General features: G+C 38.3%; 1 protein-coding gene across 9 annotated transcripts in view; it reads right to left on the bottom strand.

Annotated features, from left to right (window-relative positions):
• Positions 1–235: 235 nt before the first annotated feature.
• ARHGAP17 (Rho GTPase activating protein 17) overlaps positions 236–21,027 on the bottom strand; it is a 48,750-nt gene continuing 27,958 nt past the window's right edge. Inside the window, exons 4-22 of one of the 9 annotated variants that reach the window (XM_041120092.1) lie at positions 20,187–20,263; positions 18,989–19,100; positions 18,714–18,790; positions 17,928–18,039; positions 17,069–17,137; positions 16,831–16,912; positions 14,606–14,733; positions 14,100–14,211; positions 13,442–13,523; positions 12,904–12,984; positions 12,093–12,206; positions 11,650–11,741; positions 11,357–11,513; positions 9,891–10,133; positions 7,683–7,846; positions 6,663–7,274; positions 5,618–5,641; positions 3,521–3,565; positions 236–1,233 (exon numbers count right to left, since the gene is read on the bottom strand). In XM_041120092.1, coding sequence (XP_040976026.1) covers positions 5,619–5,641; positions 6,663–7,274; positions 7,683–7,846; positions 9,891–10,133; positions 11,357–11,513; positions 11,650–11,741; positions 12,093–12,206; positions 12,904–12,984; positions 13,442–13,523; positions 14,100–14,211; positions 14,606–14,733; positions 16,831–16,912; positions 17,069–17,137; positions 17,928–18,039; positions 18,714–18,790; positions 18,989–19,100; positions 20,187–20,263 — 2,337 coding nt within the window. In that variant the 3' untranslated portion in view covers positions 236–1,233; positions 3,521–3,565; position 5,618. Of the gene's footprint in view, positions 1,234–3,520; positions 3,566–5,617; positions 5,642–6,662; positions 7,275–7,682; positions 7,847–9,673; positions 10,988–11,174; positions 11,193–11,356; positions 11,514–11,649; positions 11,742–12,092; positions 12,207–12,903; positions 12,985–13,441; positions 13,524–14,099; positions 14,212–14,605; positions 14,734–16,830; positions 16,913–17,068; positions 17,138–17,927; positions 18,040–18,713; positions 18,791–18,988; positions 19,101–20,186; positions 20,264–21,027 lie in introns of those variants that run through there. The other 8 variants (XM_041120094.1, XM_041120093.1, XM_041120091.1 and 5 more) reach the window with 8 other exon arrangements.

The raw sequence follows: 21,027 nt of genomic DNA, 5'->3' as shown, positions 1-21,027 counted from the left end.
TGATACAGGCTGTATCCAGTGTTCCTCTTTGCAGCTAGGCTTATTTGTGTTTAACATGAATCTACACATTAAAGAATAGATGCATATTCATTCCCAGTCCGCTATATTCCTTAAAAGAAGAACAAGCTGAGCAGCCAGTGACTCATGAGCTACAAAGCCCAGGGAATGACTGTGAAACCTTCAGTGTCCACTGGAAGCAAATGTTACTCACAAGCTTGAATAAAGATGCCTTAAGTTGACAAAAGACAATCTTTAATTTTATAAATGTTCACCCAACTGACGAATCCAAACAGGTGTTTCAAAGGTCTTTCAAAATTCAACTGTTTTCAATAAAAGCGCAAAAACCACTTCCACAGTTTCATCTTGAAACAGTTGCAAGTTTCACATAAACAAAAGCAGGCTTGGTTAATACAAATAACTATGAAATAAGTATTAAGTACTGATCATTAAGTAGCAATGAAATGATTAAAGATACAGTAAGTTTCCTTCTACAGTATGACAGTCCTTCAAGGCACTAGAATACATCCACAGTTTTGACAAGGTGACTGATAACCAGCAGTCACCACCAGCACTCTGGCATTTTTTGGTTCATGTTTTAAAAAGAATCTGCAGCAAATCAGTGAGGGAATGTCTCTTGCAAGGCATCTCTTTGTAACGTCTAAGAACTAGAAATAAAAGTCTAACCGTGACATTAAAAAGATTATTTCCATAATACATGCACTTTAAATAACTAATGTTCTGCTTCTTATTCTTTTGGAATTTCTGCTAATACCATCTGTATTAGCAGCAATTATGCTTCCTATGCAAGTTTCTGCAGTAATTAATTCCTTCCATCCAAGATTTTGAAAACCATTGTTGAGACACAGATCATTAAACTTCTTCTGAATGGCTAAATCACTTCCTCCATGATGCACAAGTCACAACTCTACACAGTTTTGCCATATCGTCAAAAGAAGCTTTTCACTGTTAGCTCTGTCAGTTTTCCCACCAGGAGAGGAACCTTTAAAAAGTTTGAGAGTTTCCATTACAGAGCAGTGCTTTCCGTATCATTGTCAATATCAAGCATGAGGTGGTTGTGCAGTTCTTTGCTTGCTGTCTCTGTCAGAAGCTCTGAAGAAGGGTTTTGAAGTGGTTCTTGAATACTGGAATTAGAGTCTGCACAAAAAATGGAATAGCAAGTTTAGCAGTCTGGACAGTGACATCTCATTCACTAGTGTATTTCTGGTGCGTTTCCTTAGAAAGAAAAGGGAAAGGAAAGATCAACGAAGGCTTTTCAAACAGAGGGCTGGCACATATGTGCACACATGGACACAAACAGGCTAAGCCAAACTGAAAAAGCTCATGAGCTGCTTCTCCTACATACCTTTTTTTAGTCTTGTACATAATAAAAGAAAAGCATTTTTTTTCTGAAGAATAGAAGACAGCAAGTACGATTTAGTATCAGATTCTTCGATGCCCCTTAAGAGTGGTATGTTACTCCAGACTTTCACATCAAAACACAATGGTCACTCAGCAAAAAAATTTGGCACCTAAATCATCAGCCAGGTAACCACCACCTATGACTTTTAGAAGCAATAGGAACATGTATGGTGTCAAAAGGAGGCACTGTCACAAGAAAAGGAAGAAATTATTTAAACCAAATGCAGATTAAACCTCTTTCCTGTGTATAACAGGGAACGTCATGTTCTTTGCCTCTTCTGAGGGGAGGAGAGTTTTGTTCAAGCCGAGGTGTCCAAGAAGGACCTCAAAATGTTGCGTTTCTGGTGACTGACTGCCCTGGTAGTTAGCCAACCAGAAAAATCTGTAACAGTTCAAAAAATGTAACTGAAAACACTAAGTCAATATTTTGGAAAGCTAATTTATAATATGCTGTGACATCACTTACTGCAATCCAGCAGCTGTTTCAAACAGAAAATAATTTAGATCACTTAAATCAATAAAGAATCCAAATAAATGCCTTGCTTTTAAACATAGGTGCCATAGACAGGCATCCTATAAAGACTTTGACTCATGTCTCAGGCATGAAGTCTTAAATTTAGCCCAGAAGTTACTTTATAAATGTTCAAGTTGACAGTTTCTGAGCTAAATGACATGGAAGAGGTGAAAGCAGACACAGAACTGAAGTCGGAGCGCAGCCTCCCCTGCTTTTCTCTCAGCCCGTTACTGGAGTGCCAGCCAGCCTTATGCAAAGTGCAGTACGTTTGTATTCAGTGATACTGTTAATATAGTAGCTGGAACTCCATCATATTATGGCCTGACACTGATTAAGCAGTTAAGTGTTCACATCTGTATTGCTGCAACTTTCCCAAAAACATGATTCCAGGATTATTAATGTTTTCTTGCGAGGTGTGAACTATAAATTTTCTCCCCAGTCTTGTATCAGTCTTGGGGAATACCATATTCTGCTAAGATAGCATTCCAGTGGTAAATGAAGTCATCCCAAAGGCACAGAACAAACCATCAGTACTGCTATGACTTGTTAAACACCATCATCTGGGGGAATCTTTTAAATAGATTCTATTCCCAGCCCTCATTCTCATTTTGAAGGTCAGTGTCCTGGTTGCTGGGCTATACCTAGTGAACAGTGCCTTGTGGCACCTACAAGACCATCACTGTTTGACACACCTTTGATGGCAATGAAGAAATAATTACTGTGGCTACTTTAAAACCAAACCTTTTCACTTAGCCTCACATTCATGTGTTTAAATTAAGTGCCCAATCCATGAAACCAAGTTTCACAACATCAGCAGCTCTCCTTTATCCCCACTATACTGTATAACTGCTGTTTCTACAAGAGATGAAAATGTAAGTACTTTTAAAGTCAGCTGATGTAAACTCTAGATTTTTTTTAAAGTCATTTTTACTATTAACAGAAGCAACATTACATAAAAGAATAAACTGCAACCGTGTGAGTTCCCAAATTCTTCTTGCATTTTTCTCTTACTCAAAATGTTCCACGCTGAGCTTGACCTCAGAAGAGATAAGCACAGAACAAAGTAGAGACACACTGCATTCTCCCTAATATCTACCAGTACCTGCTGTTTCCTTTGAACTTTCATTTGAAGTATGGTTCAAAAGGTGTACTTCAACTTTAGATGCAGGCACAAAAGTTCTCCCTACCACGACTGCACATTGAAGGATGAATCAGAAAAGGAGGTAACTGAAAGTGTGAGGTGACACAGGAAAGGAGTATTTGTGACAAACAATGGTACAGCTACGTCAAATACAAAATGAACCTTTGTATAAAACATGTGGATTTCTAGATAGGATTTTCTGTACATGGAAAAAGTACAATGTGAAACTGGCCAGTCAAAACATGAACAACTTTACAACATTCTAATCTCCGATACTTTTAGTACGTTAATGTAAGAGCGAGCATCAAACAGCCATTCTTTTCGCATGCCACGCTAATGATAATGCAAGCAAGCAGTGTTATTTGTGACAGGTTAGTAGTGGGCATTAGCACACACATGATTATGAATTAGCAACATTTTTGGCCAATCATATGCCTTTTCCTTACCATTGAACTTTCCAATACAGTTCCTACTGAATGCAGGTCAAACATCTAGATTATTTAATAAAATTTTTGATTAGAATATTCTTTTCTAGGGCTTATTACTTTAATACCATAAATAGAATTTGAGGCATTACTACAGTCCAGTACATGGACAAAGGAATGCAACAGTATCCTGAAAACAATTCAGAATTCCTGTTCTGATATAACAAAGTTTGCTGGTAGCTTAATTTTGGCTTCCATTATTCCCATCTGTCTTCCATCACTCCACTATTTAAGGTTAAAATTAAAACCAGCTATTTCACATTGTGAATTAGGTAAGTCAGTCTATAATAAGTGCTTATATGTGCACGTGTAAATGTTAGAGCAGATACTCTTATGTAATATGCAGTGGTGTTAATTCAGAACAAATATTAATCCTTTAAAAAAAAAGGTCTGGAAAGGTGGATGATCCTGTACTGAGCGTACTGCTATGGGTAAGTCTGAGTATCACTTCAATTGTTCCCCAAATGGGGGTTTTTTTTGCAAAACATAATAGATTTTCTAAGTTCCTTTATCAGTTTTGCTAGAGAATCCTTCATCATCAGCTTTCCTTGCCTCGTTTTCCTGCATGGCAGCTTTCATACTGTTGTTTACTGTACACAACTTAAGTGGCCAATTTGCTATGGTTTGCACTTGAAAGGAACGATATTAAGTCTCTCCAGTTTTAACACTGTTTCAACACTGTGGATTTCAATATTTTTTTATATTTACCCAGACTACAGGACAGTTGTGTACCTCTGTTATACCTGTAACTTAGCTGAAAAGTAGTCAGCGCTAAGTTGTAATTCACAGTCCATATCCAGCCTCAGTTCTGCCAATCACTCCCTTATGGCAGATGCTTGCCTTGGGTAACTTCAATTCCCCCACTAACGAAGCAGCCTCCTGCATACCAGCTGGGTATTATTTAGAAGGCAAGTATTTCTCCAGTTCCATTGGGGTAAAACAAACCCTGCTTGTCTGCTGCTATTAAAGCAATTTCCTCAGAAGCAGAAAAATTCCAACATGAAAACAAACATGGTCAACCTATGAAACACGACTTAGAAATTAAGGTTAAGTCTTTCCTTGAAGTTTGACTCATCAGCACAGTTCCCATTCTTAACTTATTTGTAAGTGCTGTAAAGATCCAGACCCCAGCCTTATTTCTGAATTCAGTTTTGAAATAAATTGCTCTTGTATTTTAAAGATACTGACAAAAAGAACAGAAGTACAATATGGAAAAGTCTGTTATTTTAAAAAGCAAAGCTACTTTTAGTTGCTTAAGCAGCATATTTACTGCTAGTTTCTCAATTAAGAAAACTGTACTTCCAGCTTGACGACTTAATCCAATACCAATTTCGGTATCTTTCCTGTAAGCAGTCAAATCTTGAGATAATTCAGGAATGCAGCCTCAATTTTTTCAGCCTGTCATGCAGTTGTTACCTTAAAAAGGTAGCATCTCCTACCCATTACATATGAATAGTAAGATTATTAATATGTCACCTGGCAGCTGCGATTGAACAGACCAGTACTATTAGTGAGGCTGGAGCTGACAGAATGCAAATGCAAACATGCCAGAATGCAGATGCTGCTGGGTGCTTTTCCGAAAAGGGGTTTAGTCACATGAACATGTATTTGGCCAAATAAATTCCAAGTAGTTAAAAATAACTGAAAAACTAAAGTGAAAGCTATATTAAAATACAACCATAAAACCCTGAACTGTAGGAAAAAACATAAGTTTCAGTATTTGCCTGCACTGATGAGAACAAACCTGTTTTAAACGGGTCACTGCTTCACACTTGACTTGTGGACTAGTAGTTCTGGTGACTTTGTGTGAAGTGTTACTCACTTCATAATAATTATTTTTACAATTTGTTTTAAGGAATAACAGTGTTCACAGGACTATTAAAATTAAGCAGCATAGGTTTTAAAATCTCTTACAAACATAATGATATGTAGTAATGAGGTAACAGAGTTGACAGAGAGCACATATTCCAAAGCGCATATACAAAATAAAGCTACAAATAAAATATTGCTGTGCAGGAGCATTTTAGCTTATATTGCATGTTTCTGGTAAGTACAAACCTTATTCGCAGTAACCATCCCCACCTGTGAAGGCATCATGGGGTAAAGCTGTTAGGCAACAGAATTTATACTTTGCATTCCAATACATTAGTCTTATTCTAGAGAAGCTGCAGTGTCATTGGAAAGTTTTAACCATTATTAAATATAAGTAGATTTAAAAGCATTAGTCTCCTACATTCATGATCCCTTCCTTCAGAATTTCCTATAATAAGCAGAGACTCAGTAGGAGTACATTTCAAGATCTACTACTTTGACTGTCCTCAGCAGTTATAATTTTTTCCCCAAGACTTAAATTAACATTATCCCTATCAAACCAGTAACTACAGGCTTCATGAAGTTCTTGTGAGAAGACAGAAAGTTTCTCTTTACTTCACAAATGTCTCAAAACAGAAGGCAGTGGCTGCATTTAAAATATGAAGATCTATCTAGAAATTGACCTAAGATAGACAGTTTAGTGTATGTGATTCTTCAGCTTCTGGATGTCCAACTTAAAAGCACATCAGAAGACTTGATTCTCATAAGGTAAAACACTCACTGTGTTAGTATCTTGTCTATTAGAACATGTATCAGTGACCACTTTTACCACTTTCTTATCTTCTGTATGTGCTGAAATATACTATCCTTGGCTACATATTCTCCCTCTTCCAAATATTTGCTTTTTGGCAACAGATGTATAAGCATAATAGAGAATGCCATGATGCTGAGCCTGGAGAAAGCCCTAGAGAGTTGGTTGCTATAATAGTGTTCAGCTTCCAGAGCAGGAAAAAAATAAAGCAACCTAATCTACACTTCCCCCAAACCCTTCTGCCTCAGGACTGAAAACCTTCACTGAAGAGGAAGTGCCCCAAATCCTCATGCACAGAACAGGTGGATGGGCATTTTAACTGGAAATGAGCAATTTAGTATTTTAACTGTTATTTGTGCTTTCCAGGTGTCTCTCCCCCCCACCCCAAATTAATTTCCAGCTACAGATTTACAGTTACAGGCATTATTTTCTTCATTTCCACTCCCTGAGGAGACACCGAATATGAAAGAATCCACTCACCTGTTACTATTTTGGAAGATGTTTGCGTGGGATTTGCAATAATACCATCTCCAGCCAGCTGAGAAGGAGGATGAGGTGGAGGGGGAACACTAGGTCTATTTCTGGGTTTTGGTACTGGCCGTGGCCTTGGCAGTGTACCACTCTGAGGTGGAGAGTGAGACTGGGAGGTTTCTTGAGTAGATGGCTGTGGCGATGGGGAACTAGTATTATGTTTTCCTAGAGGGGGTGTATCGGGTGGTGTTGGAGTCTGCGGAGGAGTGTAACAGGGCTGCTCTGGTCCATGCTCACTGCTGGGTGCAGCAGGAGGAGATGCTTGACTGTTTGATTTGGGTTGCAGTGGAGGAGTAGCCTGTGTTGGGGGCTGTGGTGGTGGATGGCTGGGAGCTTGTATTGGGGAAAGGCTGCTGGAATATCTCCGAGGTGCAGAAACCTGGGAAGTGGAGGTCTGGGCTGCTCCTTGGTTTGCATGTTGAGCAGGAGGAGAAGAACTTCTAGCAGGTGGTTTTGGAGAGACAGAAGGTGGCTGAACAGCTGGGGCAGAACTTTGGCTTCCTGGCTGCCCTGGCGGTGGGTTGGCTGGCTTGGGAGGGGCTGGCGCAGGCTTTTTAACAGCTGTTAAGAGAAGAGGTGAGATTTCATGGTTGTGTCCTGTGAAACCAAACTCCTGAAAGAAAGAAATTAGTAGCGCAAAAGAATACTCAGGTACATTATCAAAATAAAATGATGTATTATCAAATAAAAGCGGTATCAATAGGAAGCTACAGAAACGTGTACACGAGTTTACTAATCAATAGTCTTTCAGTGATTTTGTTAAACAGCATCGGTAACATTACTATCAGCATTCATGAAAGAGTCCAAAAGTCCAAAGATGCATTTAGCTAGGCCTTAGGGAAATGCAAGCGAATTAAACTGTTGTCTGCAATAAAGGAAGAGATACTGATAAAGTTATTTCAGTACGCATTTTTGCAGTACATAAAAGAATAAGAACTTAGTGGCTTGAAAACCAAATGAAAAACATACCTCTCCTCATTGAATGGGGACTGGGACCTGCCGCATTCTGTGGCTGATTAACAGAAAGCTGATTAGTGCTACTTGTTGACTGGTTCTGGACAGCGCCTGCATGCGCGCCATTTCTCACCGGTGGAGGAGTAGCTGAAGATGTGTTGTCCTTAGATTTTGAGGTACTGAAAATTAAAAATCCTAAATTAGATGATTGTAAAACGCCTTGCCCAGATCAGCTGCACCCGCTCAGGTTTACATTATGAACTGTGCTACAGTTCTGACCCTCAAATGCTCCAGAAAAGCTTCTGCACTGGCTAGTATTTACAGACAGACTGAACAGTGCTACAACTCTTCAAACAAGTGGCAAGCAGGTTTTAGGTACAAATGATTAATTACCAAAATTAAATCAGGAATCCAAGTAGTTCTGCAGTGTCACAGTACCTGTTTGAATGCACTACTGATACCTAGGAGTACAGTCTCCATGCTAACGCCACCTCAGTGCATTTACAGACCCTTTAAAACCAGACTCCCAACATGAGAGTTCGTATAAAATTACTTCTCCAATTTCCTCATTCAAATATACCTATTACCCCTATAACTCTTAGACTTTTCAAAATATTCTGTCACAGTATCACATCCAATTCACTGGCAGTTATCTGGTAGACCTAGCTACTAAGCACCAAGGGATGACAACCTGTGAAACTCTGCCAAAAAAAAAAAACAAACCCCAAAAAACCACAAGGGACATGAACTAACTTGCTCCATATAGTATATGGGCAAGGCAGGTGTAGTCCTCACCGCTGAAGTCCCTGGAGCCTTTGGAAGCCCCCAGGGAGGGCGCAAGGACTGCAAGAGCTGGGTGTAGGGAGAGTAGTGGTTCTTTTCCCTTCATTGACTGGCTGAAGTCTTCTCTCCGCCCTACCTGGAATTAAGCTTTTACCTTACTGGGAGTCCAGAACTTGTCCCGAGAGAGCAACCCCTGTCAAATCTTTGAGATTCAGGTCAGGACAACTCAGCTCTTCCTGACCTTTGGCTATGAAGACAATAGAATTAGGGGGAAACACAGCACTCGAGTATGAACCAGCCAAGGTGGTACTAGGCAGTGCCCCCTCCTCTTGCTATGTGCTTGCAGTCTTCACTCACTTCTCTCTCTTTATAGTCTCTTGCAGCATCTTACTCATCGCAAAAGGACTAACACCTTTCAGTCACTTTTATGGGCACATTACAATCCTAATTTCTCCAGATGCTGTTAATAAATTGCAAGTACTTGAACACAGAGTTTGTGCAGATTTTAAATGCATCTTTTGGACACTACTCTCAAGGTTTTGTTTTAGCTGCCTATGCCACAAAAGACCTCTGTGGAGGAAATATTAGTCTGCGGGGGATTTCCGAATGAGAAGTTGTTTTTGTAAAAATGTCAAGTGAGAACAAAAGCTATATGCAAAAGAGTCAATGCTGCATCGAACCCCATGGTGGTGTTTCACCATAAGATGCTATGCAAGAAGTTGATGTCTGGAGAGTGCTACAGGCCTTATACCTCTCAGACCACAAAATATTGAAAGCAAAGTGCTGCTTTCACCATACGTGAAAAGAAGAGTCAAGGCTACTGCCATTAGTCTTGGAGTCCATGTGTACTAATAGTGGGGACATGATTGTACAAAGTTTCAATAGTAATTAAGTAGCAAAAAAGTCTGTGTACATGCTTGTCCTAAAGAAACTAATATTGAAGTATGATAAATTGACTTCCAGTTTTCTAGCAAGCAAGTCTGGTCATCACTAACACTTGCTACGGACAAAAAAAAGAGACACATCCAGATAACGTGTACAAGAAACAACAAACAAGACCAACAGGTTTCCAGTATTGCCAATGGTAGGTTTTGTTCTTTCAGCAGCAAACTGACAGTCATACTACGTGGACACCCCTAGAGTATAACTTGGAAAGGTCAACATGGGTAGTAGAAGTACAGTCTTTTTTAGTATTTTGCATCATAATTCCCCCCCCCCCCCCCCCCAAGAATTCTCTTATTTTAGAAGGTCAATTCTGGAACAATATGCATGGCAAGAGAGCTCCTGCATAGTGCTTCTGCCCACCTCTGAAAAGGCTTCACACATGACAACATGCCTTCCAGTTAGAAGAGGTGCCTTGTGAGACAGATACAGTCGATGCATCAGTTTGCTGCTGAAGCAGCCTGCTAAGCCACTGCCAGCAGAAGCCATGCCTCTTACCTGACATCTTCATTTCCTTGACTTTGTAACTGTTCTGCTGTGCCAGCAGAGAGAGCAAAACCAGCACCCACTGGGCTTGTTTCAGCCACAGAAACTTGTGAGTGCTGCTCCGCTCCAGACTGAGCCAACACGCCAGCCTCCGTGGGTGGAAGTGGTGGCTGGAAAGCTGGGGATGTGTGCTTTCTATTTATAGTGCCACATCTCCGAGGATTCGCTTGGAAGTCCATAACCTTGACACCAAAGCTACAGAAAGAAGAGAGAGTAAACACACCACACCAGCCAACACCAGGTAACTTAAGCAACAGGACAATTAGCTGTTATAACCCACAAAGACAAATGCAACCCCTGTTGCTTAGCATGCAAAGCAGCAACAAAGAAAGCTTCAACTTTCTGCATATAACACCATTAATGTTAAGACATGCAACACTATTTGGCTTATCCACACAGAGGGGTAAGCTAAACATAAGTGGAACAAACTACTCAATTACGTTTGAAGACAGACATTGATGACAATGAGGTCAAACCACTCAGTAATTTGACATGTAAATACACACATCTTCTTACATACCAGAGTATCTCCTCACTGAATGTATTTTGCCACATGAATTTTGTTTCTATTACGCACTAAGTTACAGTACAGATTTCAAGACAGACAAAAAAGCCACTGAATATATGCTATGATTTGTCTTTAAAGGAGAACTATGGATAAACGGACTAAAATTCTAACAGATTTTACAATGCATACAGCAAATGCATTCTAGAATATAATTTTATTCTTGTTGTATTAAAGACAGTGATCTTGAATTGATTTTCTTCTTCCTCTGTCAGTGCTGATAAATTTGCATGTGGCTAGCTATAGTTAACATTCAGGTAACAATGTAACATTTGCATAAACAGCTAAAAACAAAACAGCACATCACTTCAATATTCATGATATGAGTGATAATAAATGAACGTTACACTACATGTTATATGGGAAAACAGCATGTTTTATTTTTATTTTTTAGCATTCTACTGTTTGCTGTGGTATACTGTACCATCATCAACTCAGAAGTCTTATCATGAAGGCACCAGGTAACACCACCTCATCTTATGGGCTTTGAAAAAGAAGCCATGGAATATCTGAAGTTAGATACTGATAGATGCTACTATATACACTTCTGTGTCAGTGGATTTTAGACCCCCCAAATCTGTAATAGGAAAATGGTTAACTGGAAGCAGTAATTATCTGCTTGTTTTTTATCATGCATAGAGTGTAACTGGAAGCAAATACCAGTACCTTACCTTTGAACCTTCCTCAGGCTGCAACAACATAGGGGGGGGAAATAAATCACTATTGTTACCTATAGTTTCCATGAAATTCTCCTCCTGAGACCAATAAAAGTGTATCTGATTACCGCCTCCTCAGTAGTCCAGTTCTCAGGAGCGGGCTAATAATTGAAACCTAACCCAAGAATGTAACATACCTTTCCTTCTTCAATAAATCCCCTTCCATTACAGTCATACTAACAGGCCTCTTCCGTTCCAGTGTCCCAGATTCATATTCATTCCCAGTGTATGACAAGTGATTTGAATTAACAGCAGGAATTGCAACAAATGCCCCAGACACATTGAAATCTTGATCTGAAAGAGAGGCAGACAGAACGCATCCTAAGACTTATATATACAAAATGGTGCATCACTGCAAAAAGCTATTGGAGGTTTACCTGCATAGGGTTATCACAAATACAAAATTGTTTTAACTATGGCAAGAATTTACCTCCAGGGAAGAACCAGTCTGCATGCTGAATAATTGGCTCAATAACTGCTACCACATGGACTGAAGTTGCTGCTGCCATTTCAGCAAGGGATCTGCAGAAGAAATTTGTAGAACACTTTATACAGAGTTCTATCAAAGTAAGAAAAAAATAAAAATTCATATTACCTAAATGACAAATTATGCTAAGCATGATGTATCAGGACTCTTAAGCACCACATAAAGAGCAACTTCACACTTTGATGAAATCTAGACTATTCAGTAACATTCACAGCATTTGAGAACACTCCTAAAAAGATGCACGCCTAAAAGGATCTTGAGGCACAGGTTGAAAGAACATTTGAAATATTTTTTAGGCAAACAGTCTACATGATTTAAAACAATACAACAAGAAATTCTGCTGCTTTGTGGAAGTTCTGTTTTGCAGCTTTCCTAAAACAACTTACCCTTCATTCTTTGCCCATAACAAGTTGGGGCCCAAGACTATTGCGACATTGCTGGGTGTCATTTTGTTAATATCGCTGTTCTGTGCAAGCTTTGCTAAAAATTTGATTAAATACCTACAAAAAGGAAAGAAATAATTAAACAGCAGGAACTAAGAGCATTCCTCGTTGAAAGCAACTAAGTAAAAATTCAAGAACTCGTAAAGACAGCTCCCAACAAAACAGAAATAAGATGAACAGCCTTCTTTGCTTGGTAGCTGGCTACTAAGTTTCTACTCAAGAATCATAAAAGTTGAACTGGGTAGAAAGGAAAGCATCTCCCACCTTAGCAAAATGGAACTACAGAACTATTATATTTTCAGAAAAAACATTTAGATTTACGTTCCTGTAATGGAACTTCCACACTTCTAGGCGTCACCAGAGTCGATTTTGTTCCGATTCATTCCCAAAAGGCAAAATGAAAGGAAAAATAACATGTATAAGATACATCCAGGTGATTTCTAAGACTGGAAAATACAACGAAGAGCACAGCTGGTGAAAAGCCAGGTACTATTGCCAACAGCATGACCCTTAAGTAGAAGGGTTCTATGCATCAGTATTTCATTACAGTCAATAGTGAATTAACTTGACTGAAAGAGTCTACCACCACCAATGCACACCAACTACTTAATAAAACAGGATGTCCTTTTATAAACCTAACTGAATTTGGCCAAGAAAAAAAACCCTGGATTAGAGTTTTGGTTGATCAGCTTTGAAACATAGTACCCTAGCATCAAAGCAGCTGTGCTGCAAGTCAACAGATGTTCATACATACCTGAAATTAGCATGATAATGCTTAGGTAATCTGTTACAAATTCTCCATAACTCTTGTAGCTTCTTATCCTGGTCCTGAATACTGAAAGGAAAAAAAATTTCTGTTACATCTTACTTTCAGATCAAAAAATTGTTGTTTCTGCAGTGAACAAAGAGATGACTGTATAACCTTCTGTTTATGCCAAATAAATGCACTGGTTTGTATTCAGTAATTCAGTAACCTGCTAATCAAATCCCTGAATTATCTCTACCTGCAACAAAGAAAACTTCTTAAGCATCAAAACTATGCAGCCAATAGTCTGAAGCAGCCCTTACATTTAAACATAAAATAGATATTTCACCACATTTTTGTGCAATTAGTATTAAGCCAAACCACAAAATTTAAAATAATTTGTTACACAAAATACTTAACTGTTAGAGCAGAAATAAGAAAGTAAACTGTGTGAGCTTAGTCTTTTCTTTTGAATTCATATGTGAAGAATCAAATTGATAAAAATATGTAGAATGTTTTCCTATGTAACTATTTTTAGTATGCTTACTTTGCAGCTTGTGTCCATTCTTCATACAGACTGTAGGTCATTAAAGGTTCTGGCAACTCTCGCAAATAGGATTTCAAGGCACCTGCAATGTAGACCAGAAACATGCTAGCTTCTTAGCCAATGCTTTCAGTCTGGATTTAAAATTCTGTCCTCAGATTTGTAATTTTATCTATGTAATAGGACCCAAGTTCTAATGAAACAGTGGGAAGACCTGACACTTCCACAGTATATCTGCTCAATACTCAATACAAAAGGTCTTCCAGTAATTACTGTAATTTGACAGAAACATGTGCTATAAAATTATGAATCATCTCTTCAGAGCAAAGAACTTATTAAAGGTCTACATATGGCTCTAATCTCCCCTGAACACCTTAACACTCTTGTCATGAGAGGAAATATGATATTTGGATTACTATGATCACCTGAATTTTAAACACCGCTCTGTCATGCAGACATGAATACATCAAGTGTGATGAGCATGCCTACCTTCCTTACCTGTGTTAAATTGTGCAATGAAGTGAACTTTCAATTTATTTTCATTCATAGTTTATCTGCAGAGATCAACACCTTACACTGCAGCAAGTCAACAGTTAAATGAACAGCGTAACTTGCGTTGTATCAATTTATACCTGGTTTTGATTCAGAACATTCACAATACCTGCAACAGCATGGGGATCAGAATAAAATTCGTCAAGCTGGGAAGTTGAACAGTCCAAGGCAGCTTTCAGCTTTTTTAACTTGGAGGCTCCAGCAGCAATTCTGAATAAGCCCTGCAGAATAAAAATAAAATTTATTTGACTGGTAACAACATGTTAGTACAAGCATGAAACAGTAGAAGTTTTAGGACAGCCTCTTTCAGAACAGTTTTAAGTTTGGCATCTTCACCTTACGCTGTTATGACCTAGCTGGCTCTTAATGGGTCACTGCCATCTTACAATGTTTTAGTTCCCTCTCACCCTTGGCTCATTCCTAATTTTTCATTCTAGGTGCATTCATCTCAAAGATACTTCAAATAGTGCTGAACATTATTCTGTTGCAAAAGATTTATCATCTACACTAATGAACAAAATTACTTAAGCAACTTGTTAAAAAGTACAGACACCAGTCCATGAGTTTGAGCTCTTTTTTCCTGTCCTTCATAGCATGTGATATGGTATTACCTACCTCCTCTCTCATTCCCGTTTCCAAAAGCATCATTACACAGGCTTCAATAGGGACTGCAATTTCACGACCACTGCGCTTGAGATGCTCTTCTAATGGAGTTCCAAAAGCTGGTTTTTCAGTCCATTTGTCTAGTTGGAGAGTATCAAAACACTGAGCAAAATATCTAACAAACACTTAAATTATGTCCCAGACAAGAAAGAAGAAAGCCTCCAGTACAGCAAAGATTTTTCAGAAAACAGTAGGAGTTTTACAGCACTTGATTGGTAAAGTCCCTTGTATAAAGAGTAAAGAGAAAACGATCCTGCTAGCGTTCAAGAAAAAAAATACTTCTGCATCTTTCTGGATGGAATATCACATACAAATCCTTTGTATAACTGGAAGCGCGTGTCCCACTAGGCCTCAACACAAGTGCCACCACATGGCTGTAAGTTACATTAATTCTGATTTGCCAAGACACCAAAAGGCTGAGGTTTGCAAGAATCTTCAAGAAAAAAATTGTCCAGATTGCATGACCTGGGCTGAACTCAGTTTTAACTGTATTTAAGGTGCATAAAAACAGAGCTGTTAACATGAAGTTTATTGCTGATATAAGGAATCAGCAATTTAAAATGGATGTTAATAGCCCCAATGTCTTACATCAGACCTACCACATTAACAGCCCATCACTAATGCTAGCACAAATCTTCAATTCAATTTCTCAATTGTTACTTAACTCTGAAAGTCGAAATTGGCACAAGTTTCTCCAAATTGAATGTGAAATTTCTTGGTTTCCTACAATTTCTTTCACCCATTTCTGTTGTCTTAATTGAAAAAATGCAGATGTAAAAGGTTATTAGTATAGATACATTATTCCTTTTATGTGGAAAAAAGGTCAAGAAAGACAAAGACTTTGAAAGAGTCCTCTGAAGATACAATCTGCTTCTGCAAAGGATTTAATTTACCCTTTCTGTTTGCAAAACCACATCAACTATATCCCTCATAAGGTTTTAATTCCTTTCATTCATTAACACACCATGAGAGGCACAAGTCATTTTCCCCAGTTTTGCAAGTTACAGCAAACATTAGGAAAATAAATCCTAGTAATTGTTCAAAGTCACAGTAATTTACATGACAGCTAGAAACACAACTGAAGTCATGCACTACACTTATATCTTAGATCCTGGACCACTTAAGACACCATGCCTCCTAGCCCACCTTCTAGGAAGGCTAATCTGTTCTGAAGCAATTGTCATATGACAAGTTTCTACAAAGCAGCTAAGCAACAACAAAAAAATTTAAAGCAGTCACATCCATAAACAGAGAACCTTCCATACAGCCATAATGCAGCCCTGATGCTGTGTAAGCATCATTTGTTTGCATTACCTCGTCTCCCATCAGATCTACAGAGTACAGATATTCTGTATCATCTTTCAGCAAGATGCTCATATTTATTTATTTATTTAAATGGTTCATCTTTTACAACTTGCATGTGGTCTGCAACTAAGTATACCTGAGCCTTGTTCAGGTTAGAATATATTTTTCCTCAGCCTTTGTTCAGCCTACCTCTGGTTCAAAGCAATTAGCAGATTAAGAGACAGTATAGCCAGTATTTAGGACAGCAATTTCAACAACTCAAAGTGCATCTTCGTACCAAACCATTAATGATACAACTTAACTCCCACTGACAATGGAAAGCTTAGTAGCATGGGAAAGAAATGAAGCTGTATTACTCACTTTTCTTAACCTGATATTCAACACAATAATGTGAACACTCCATTATCCAGCTGTAGTGCAGTGTGCACAGTGGGAAAAAGGATTGCATAAAAGTCAAGCTCCTTGGAATAAGGGAAATTTTTCTGATAATTGCCTAGTAATAATTCAAGAAGCAAGGACCCTAAAAAGTTCCTAAATCACAATGAAACGTTCATTGGCCTAAAAAGCCAGGTATGAATTAGCAAAGGTCACGTGATGTCAAGGAAGAAGTGCAAGCAAATAGAAAAATCCTTCCTTTACTCTCTTGGGTATCAGACAGATCCTTAATATTTTATTAGTGTGTTAAAATATGGCTGGAGAACTCCAGAGAACACAAAGATGGAATTATGCTTGGGAATGTAAAATTGTTAAGTAGATCAAAATGGCCTTAATAAATAAGTCTGCATGCAAGAGAATCAAGATAAAGGAGGAGAATATTGTGCATAGGTGGCACAGGCAAGGAGAAGCATCAGCCAGAGCACAGGTTACTTTACCTTGATGGGCTTGAATTTCGGGTAGGACCTTTTCTATGACTGCTAATGCTTTTCTATGGTAATCTGCTTGTGCTTCTAATAACTGAGAACAGAAGCCACATTTTAAAAACAAAAAGAGCATTAGCTTCTGATGAGCACATAATACAAGACTAGAAGGTTTAGCACACAAAATGTAATCTTTGAGAATTGAGTGTCTATGCACGCATGTGCTGCCAAGTCATACTGAAAAAATACTCACCATAACAAAACATCTAGCATATTCCCCTTCTTTGGACACAAAGTTATACATGTCTGCTGCTAGTTGATCCTTTGGAAAAAAAAAGAAAAGCAAAACAGTACATCAAATTTACAGGGGCATTTCAACTTATACAGAAAGACAGAAGTACATATGTTTATTTTGCCTGCACTTAAGTTTGAACTGTCGATTCAGGCAGTACAGGAAGCCAGTAATCCACCTACTCTGCTACATGTACTCTTCCAAGCAAAATTCATTCAAAATGCCTAACTTCGTTTTATATAGCAAAGCAGTTGCCCACTTAAGTCAACAGTTGGATTGTATGGCAGTATATTATTTACAGCCAATACATGCATACACAGACAAGTACTAATAAAAAGTTTTTGGTGCTCAGCTTAACTGCGTCATAATGTAGTATTTGACAACTGAGAAGTGAAACTGAATGTGAGCTGCTCAGAGCTGTAATAGTCAGAATGTTCCTTTTAAGTCAGCAGCCTGAATTTCATCCAGGTAGCTCACAGTGCATGGCTACTCAATGGCTTGAAGCACACGGACACCCTGAACATTTCAGTCAAGGCTAAGACACAATTCCTTCTCATAACTGCCTCAGACTGAAACAGAAAATAATGTAGAATACTCATCTTAAAAAAAAAAAAATTCTTTGTTTAATTGAAGCAATTCAGACGCAGATCAGCTAGCATTAATATACCTTTAAGACATCCAGTTTGTTAAGTCACATAATTTGCAACCGCAGTAATCAGACAGCCAGTTCCACATGCAAGGCTTACAGAAGCAGCCATATTCTGATTGCTATTGTTGCTAATGAGAGGTATGTAAAGGATAGACACTCATCTTGTCATACCTTGCATTGTTCTACTTTATTTCCAGCTTCATCCATCTCTTCCTTAAGAGATTCTATTTTTGAAGGATGCACTTGAAAATTTGTTCCTGAAGTCTTGTGGGCTTGATTATACCTGTGGAAGAAAGGCTTCAGTCATTTGGTGAAAACTAATATTAAACACAAATCTGCATTTATGGCTCCCTTAAAATTGGTTTCTTTTGACAGGAAACAAAGCAAATAGTTTCAGAGGTTTTCCAACAGAACTAAGGTGTTCAAAATACACCATTTATGACACGCTGGCATAATTCACAAGAAATCCTGCATTCTCCACAGTCTATAACATGGGCGTATAGTATGTTAGAACTACAAATCCCAGAAAATGCTACATAAATTATCACCACAGTTTAAGACCATTTAAGGGATTGAAGGGTAGAGTTGAACAACCTAGGACCCTACCAATGAGATGGTTCAATATAAAGCTGTAAAAGCACTTGGCATGGTTACAAAATTAGACTCCTATTCCTTATTTGACAACTTAAGTGAACTGGAAAGAAGATGAGTTTTCGGCATTTTTCCAATTATATATAAGCATGTAAGGGCTCCAAAATCTTGATCTATTTGGATCTAGTACTCGTGAGTCCTTTTTTGAGTAACTTAACACTTAAGTTTGTCTTTTTTCGACAAAGTATTAACATGCGTATAGTAGCATTTCAGAAGCAAATACCAGCATCAGATCTGATGCCATGAGATGCCAACAAGAAGTTAACATGAATAGAAAAGGACCTAGTAATTAAAATGGTTTCTTACCTTCCTCTTGCAGAATCCCAGTCCAACACCAGCTTTGCAAGCTGTTTCCTCTGCTTCTGAATGTTTGGGATCTCTGTCTAAAACAAGAATTCAAGGCTTACATTTATTTTTAAATTGTGTACTGTAATAAACTACATTTTGTAGATTTCATACCCACTTTCCATCAACACATGACTCCTTAAAACAGTTTTATTATTAGCAATGCAATAAGCCCTTTTTGCTCAGTTTATACATAAATCCAGATTTATTTCTTCAGTCAGGCTGAAGTGACTTACCTCTGTCAGTAGACACAGTGGATCCAGAACTTCTCTTTCTATCTGTACTTCATGCTGAGAGAGCTCCATTGCCAGCTTATTCTCTGCATCACCACATGTATCTAGCATTTTCCTTTAAGAAATATAGGAAGTTGTAACGTGAGTTACTACTGACTAAAGAAGAAAGATTCAGAACGAAACAGTAGCTACCCTTTTGGAAAGCTTTGTGCTGTATAAAGCAAGGCATTACTTAATGGCATAAAACCAAGATGCTCTATGCTGTCATGGGCAAATTTGGGATAGGTGAGGAGTGTTATTAAACCTTTGTCTTCTAAAATTCCTTAGCCATTACAACATTTTTGGAGGCCTTAAGTCATCTAGGTGGTTATAATGGCCCTAACGGCAGAGAAGTTAGTATTTATTTCAAAGCCTATCCTTCCATCTCACCAGATGCAGGAAAATTGCTCAATGCAATATTTAATTTTCTCCTAAGCCCCTTTAATGTGGAAAAAGTCTTAACACCTTAATGCTAAGCAATCACATATGCAGCAGTCTCAGGTTCCAAAACCATAATTTGACCTTTGTTTTAAGCTTGTTCTAAGGAAAACCCCTATTCTCTAAGATTTTTATCCATGTTTAAATCTCCTGCAACAGCTCACAAAAATGCACACAAAGGTTTTTAAGGTCGTTCTACACTGTCTCCATTAGAATTCCCATCAGGAACAAGGAAACACATTTGCTCTAGGAATTCAGCATATTAATGTTAATTTGTTTCAGCCACTTTCCTGTAAGTTGCAAATACGCACCCTGCCAGGATAAGGAAATCGGCATTATTTTAAACTAGAAGCCATTAATACAAATTGGCATTAAGTCATTAATGCAAACCCGCAGAATGCAGTATTTACACTAAATTTTAAACTTTAAATGGAGATGATAATTCTACTAATCCACAAGGATAAAAGCCTTTTTCAAAAGCTTTTAAGATAGCAGAGAATCAGAATCCTTTGGAATGCAATTCAGAGCAAGCCTAAAACTTGCCCCCAGAATCACTCAAGAAGTAATGCTTGCTCACTTTTTCTCCTTTTGGATTAGAGAAGGAATCCAGGAATATTAGTTTCATTAGATTGGTAACAGCCTTTGTGTACCCAAAGTCTCTAATCAGAGCCCTGCAGGCAACAAAATGACAGACTGCAACTTAGAAAGCAAGCCAAACACTTACCCCAACAGAGTTTCATCACTTAGCTGGACAGATCCTTCTTGCATATTTTGAGCAAGAGCTGTTAGAGGAAGTTTTTTCTGTGGAACAGAAGGAACAGTGCTTAGCTTAGAGCTATTCACCCTTTCCAGCTTTCCCAGTACATCCCCTCAAGACTTCTCTCTTCTTCCATATGGTTTCTATTATACACATATGCAGCTCATTCTTTGACTTTAAGAAAACGCCAGTCACAAAAAGTTTCAAGCCTTAAGACTCCTGTTCTCGAATACTTTGAAAACCACTTTCTTCTCAGTCTTAGTTGAAATGACTGGCCCAAAATGTATCTCAACTACTGTCAAAGACAAGTAAACAGCTTTAACTTGAGATTTAAGCAACTAGCTTGTCATCTATCTCTCCACAGACGTTCAGTCTGTGTGCCCCTGTTTTCAGGAGGTCTCTATTATTCAATAAAAAGAGAAAACTTGAACGTTAATTATTTCTGTTCTAACACTTTAGGAAAAACCTACCTATGGCTTTGCTAAAGAGGGGCAGAAATCAAACGTGTACAGAATAACATTTACAGTTAACTGGAGATGTCAGTGCACAAAGCTAATTCTAAATACGAGGAGCTTAATCAGAGTTGCAGAGGATCTTCTCAGTCAGGTCTCATGAAAGCTGTAAGTACTCAGCACACTGCAGAAACAAGTGAGCGTCCTGACACTGCTAAGGTACTCCAAGGTTGTGTTGTTATATTCAGACGGGGAATTACAGCTAGCATTTTACCAAACAGTGTCAACATGTGAGATGATTTTACAGAGTTTTTCTTCCGTTGGCTAATTTGAGGCACAGCAGCTGATCAGTATTT

This window comes from Aquila chrysaetos, chromosome 25 (assembly GCF_900496995.4).
Source record: "Aquila chrysaetos chrysaetos chromosome 25, bAquChr1.4, whole genome shotgun sequence".
Taxonomy (NCBI): domain Eukaryota; kingdom Metazoa; phylum Chordata; class Aves; order Accipitriformes; family Accipitridae; genus Aquila; species Aquila chrysaetos.
Note: the sequence above shows the minus strand (reverse complement) of the source record. Positions and strands in the feature narration are given on the sequence as shown.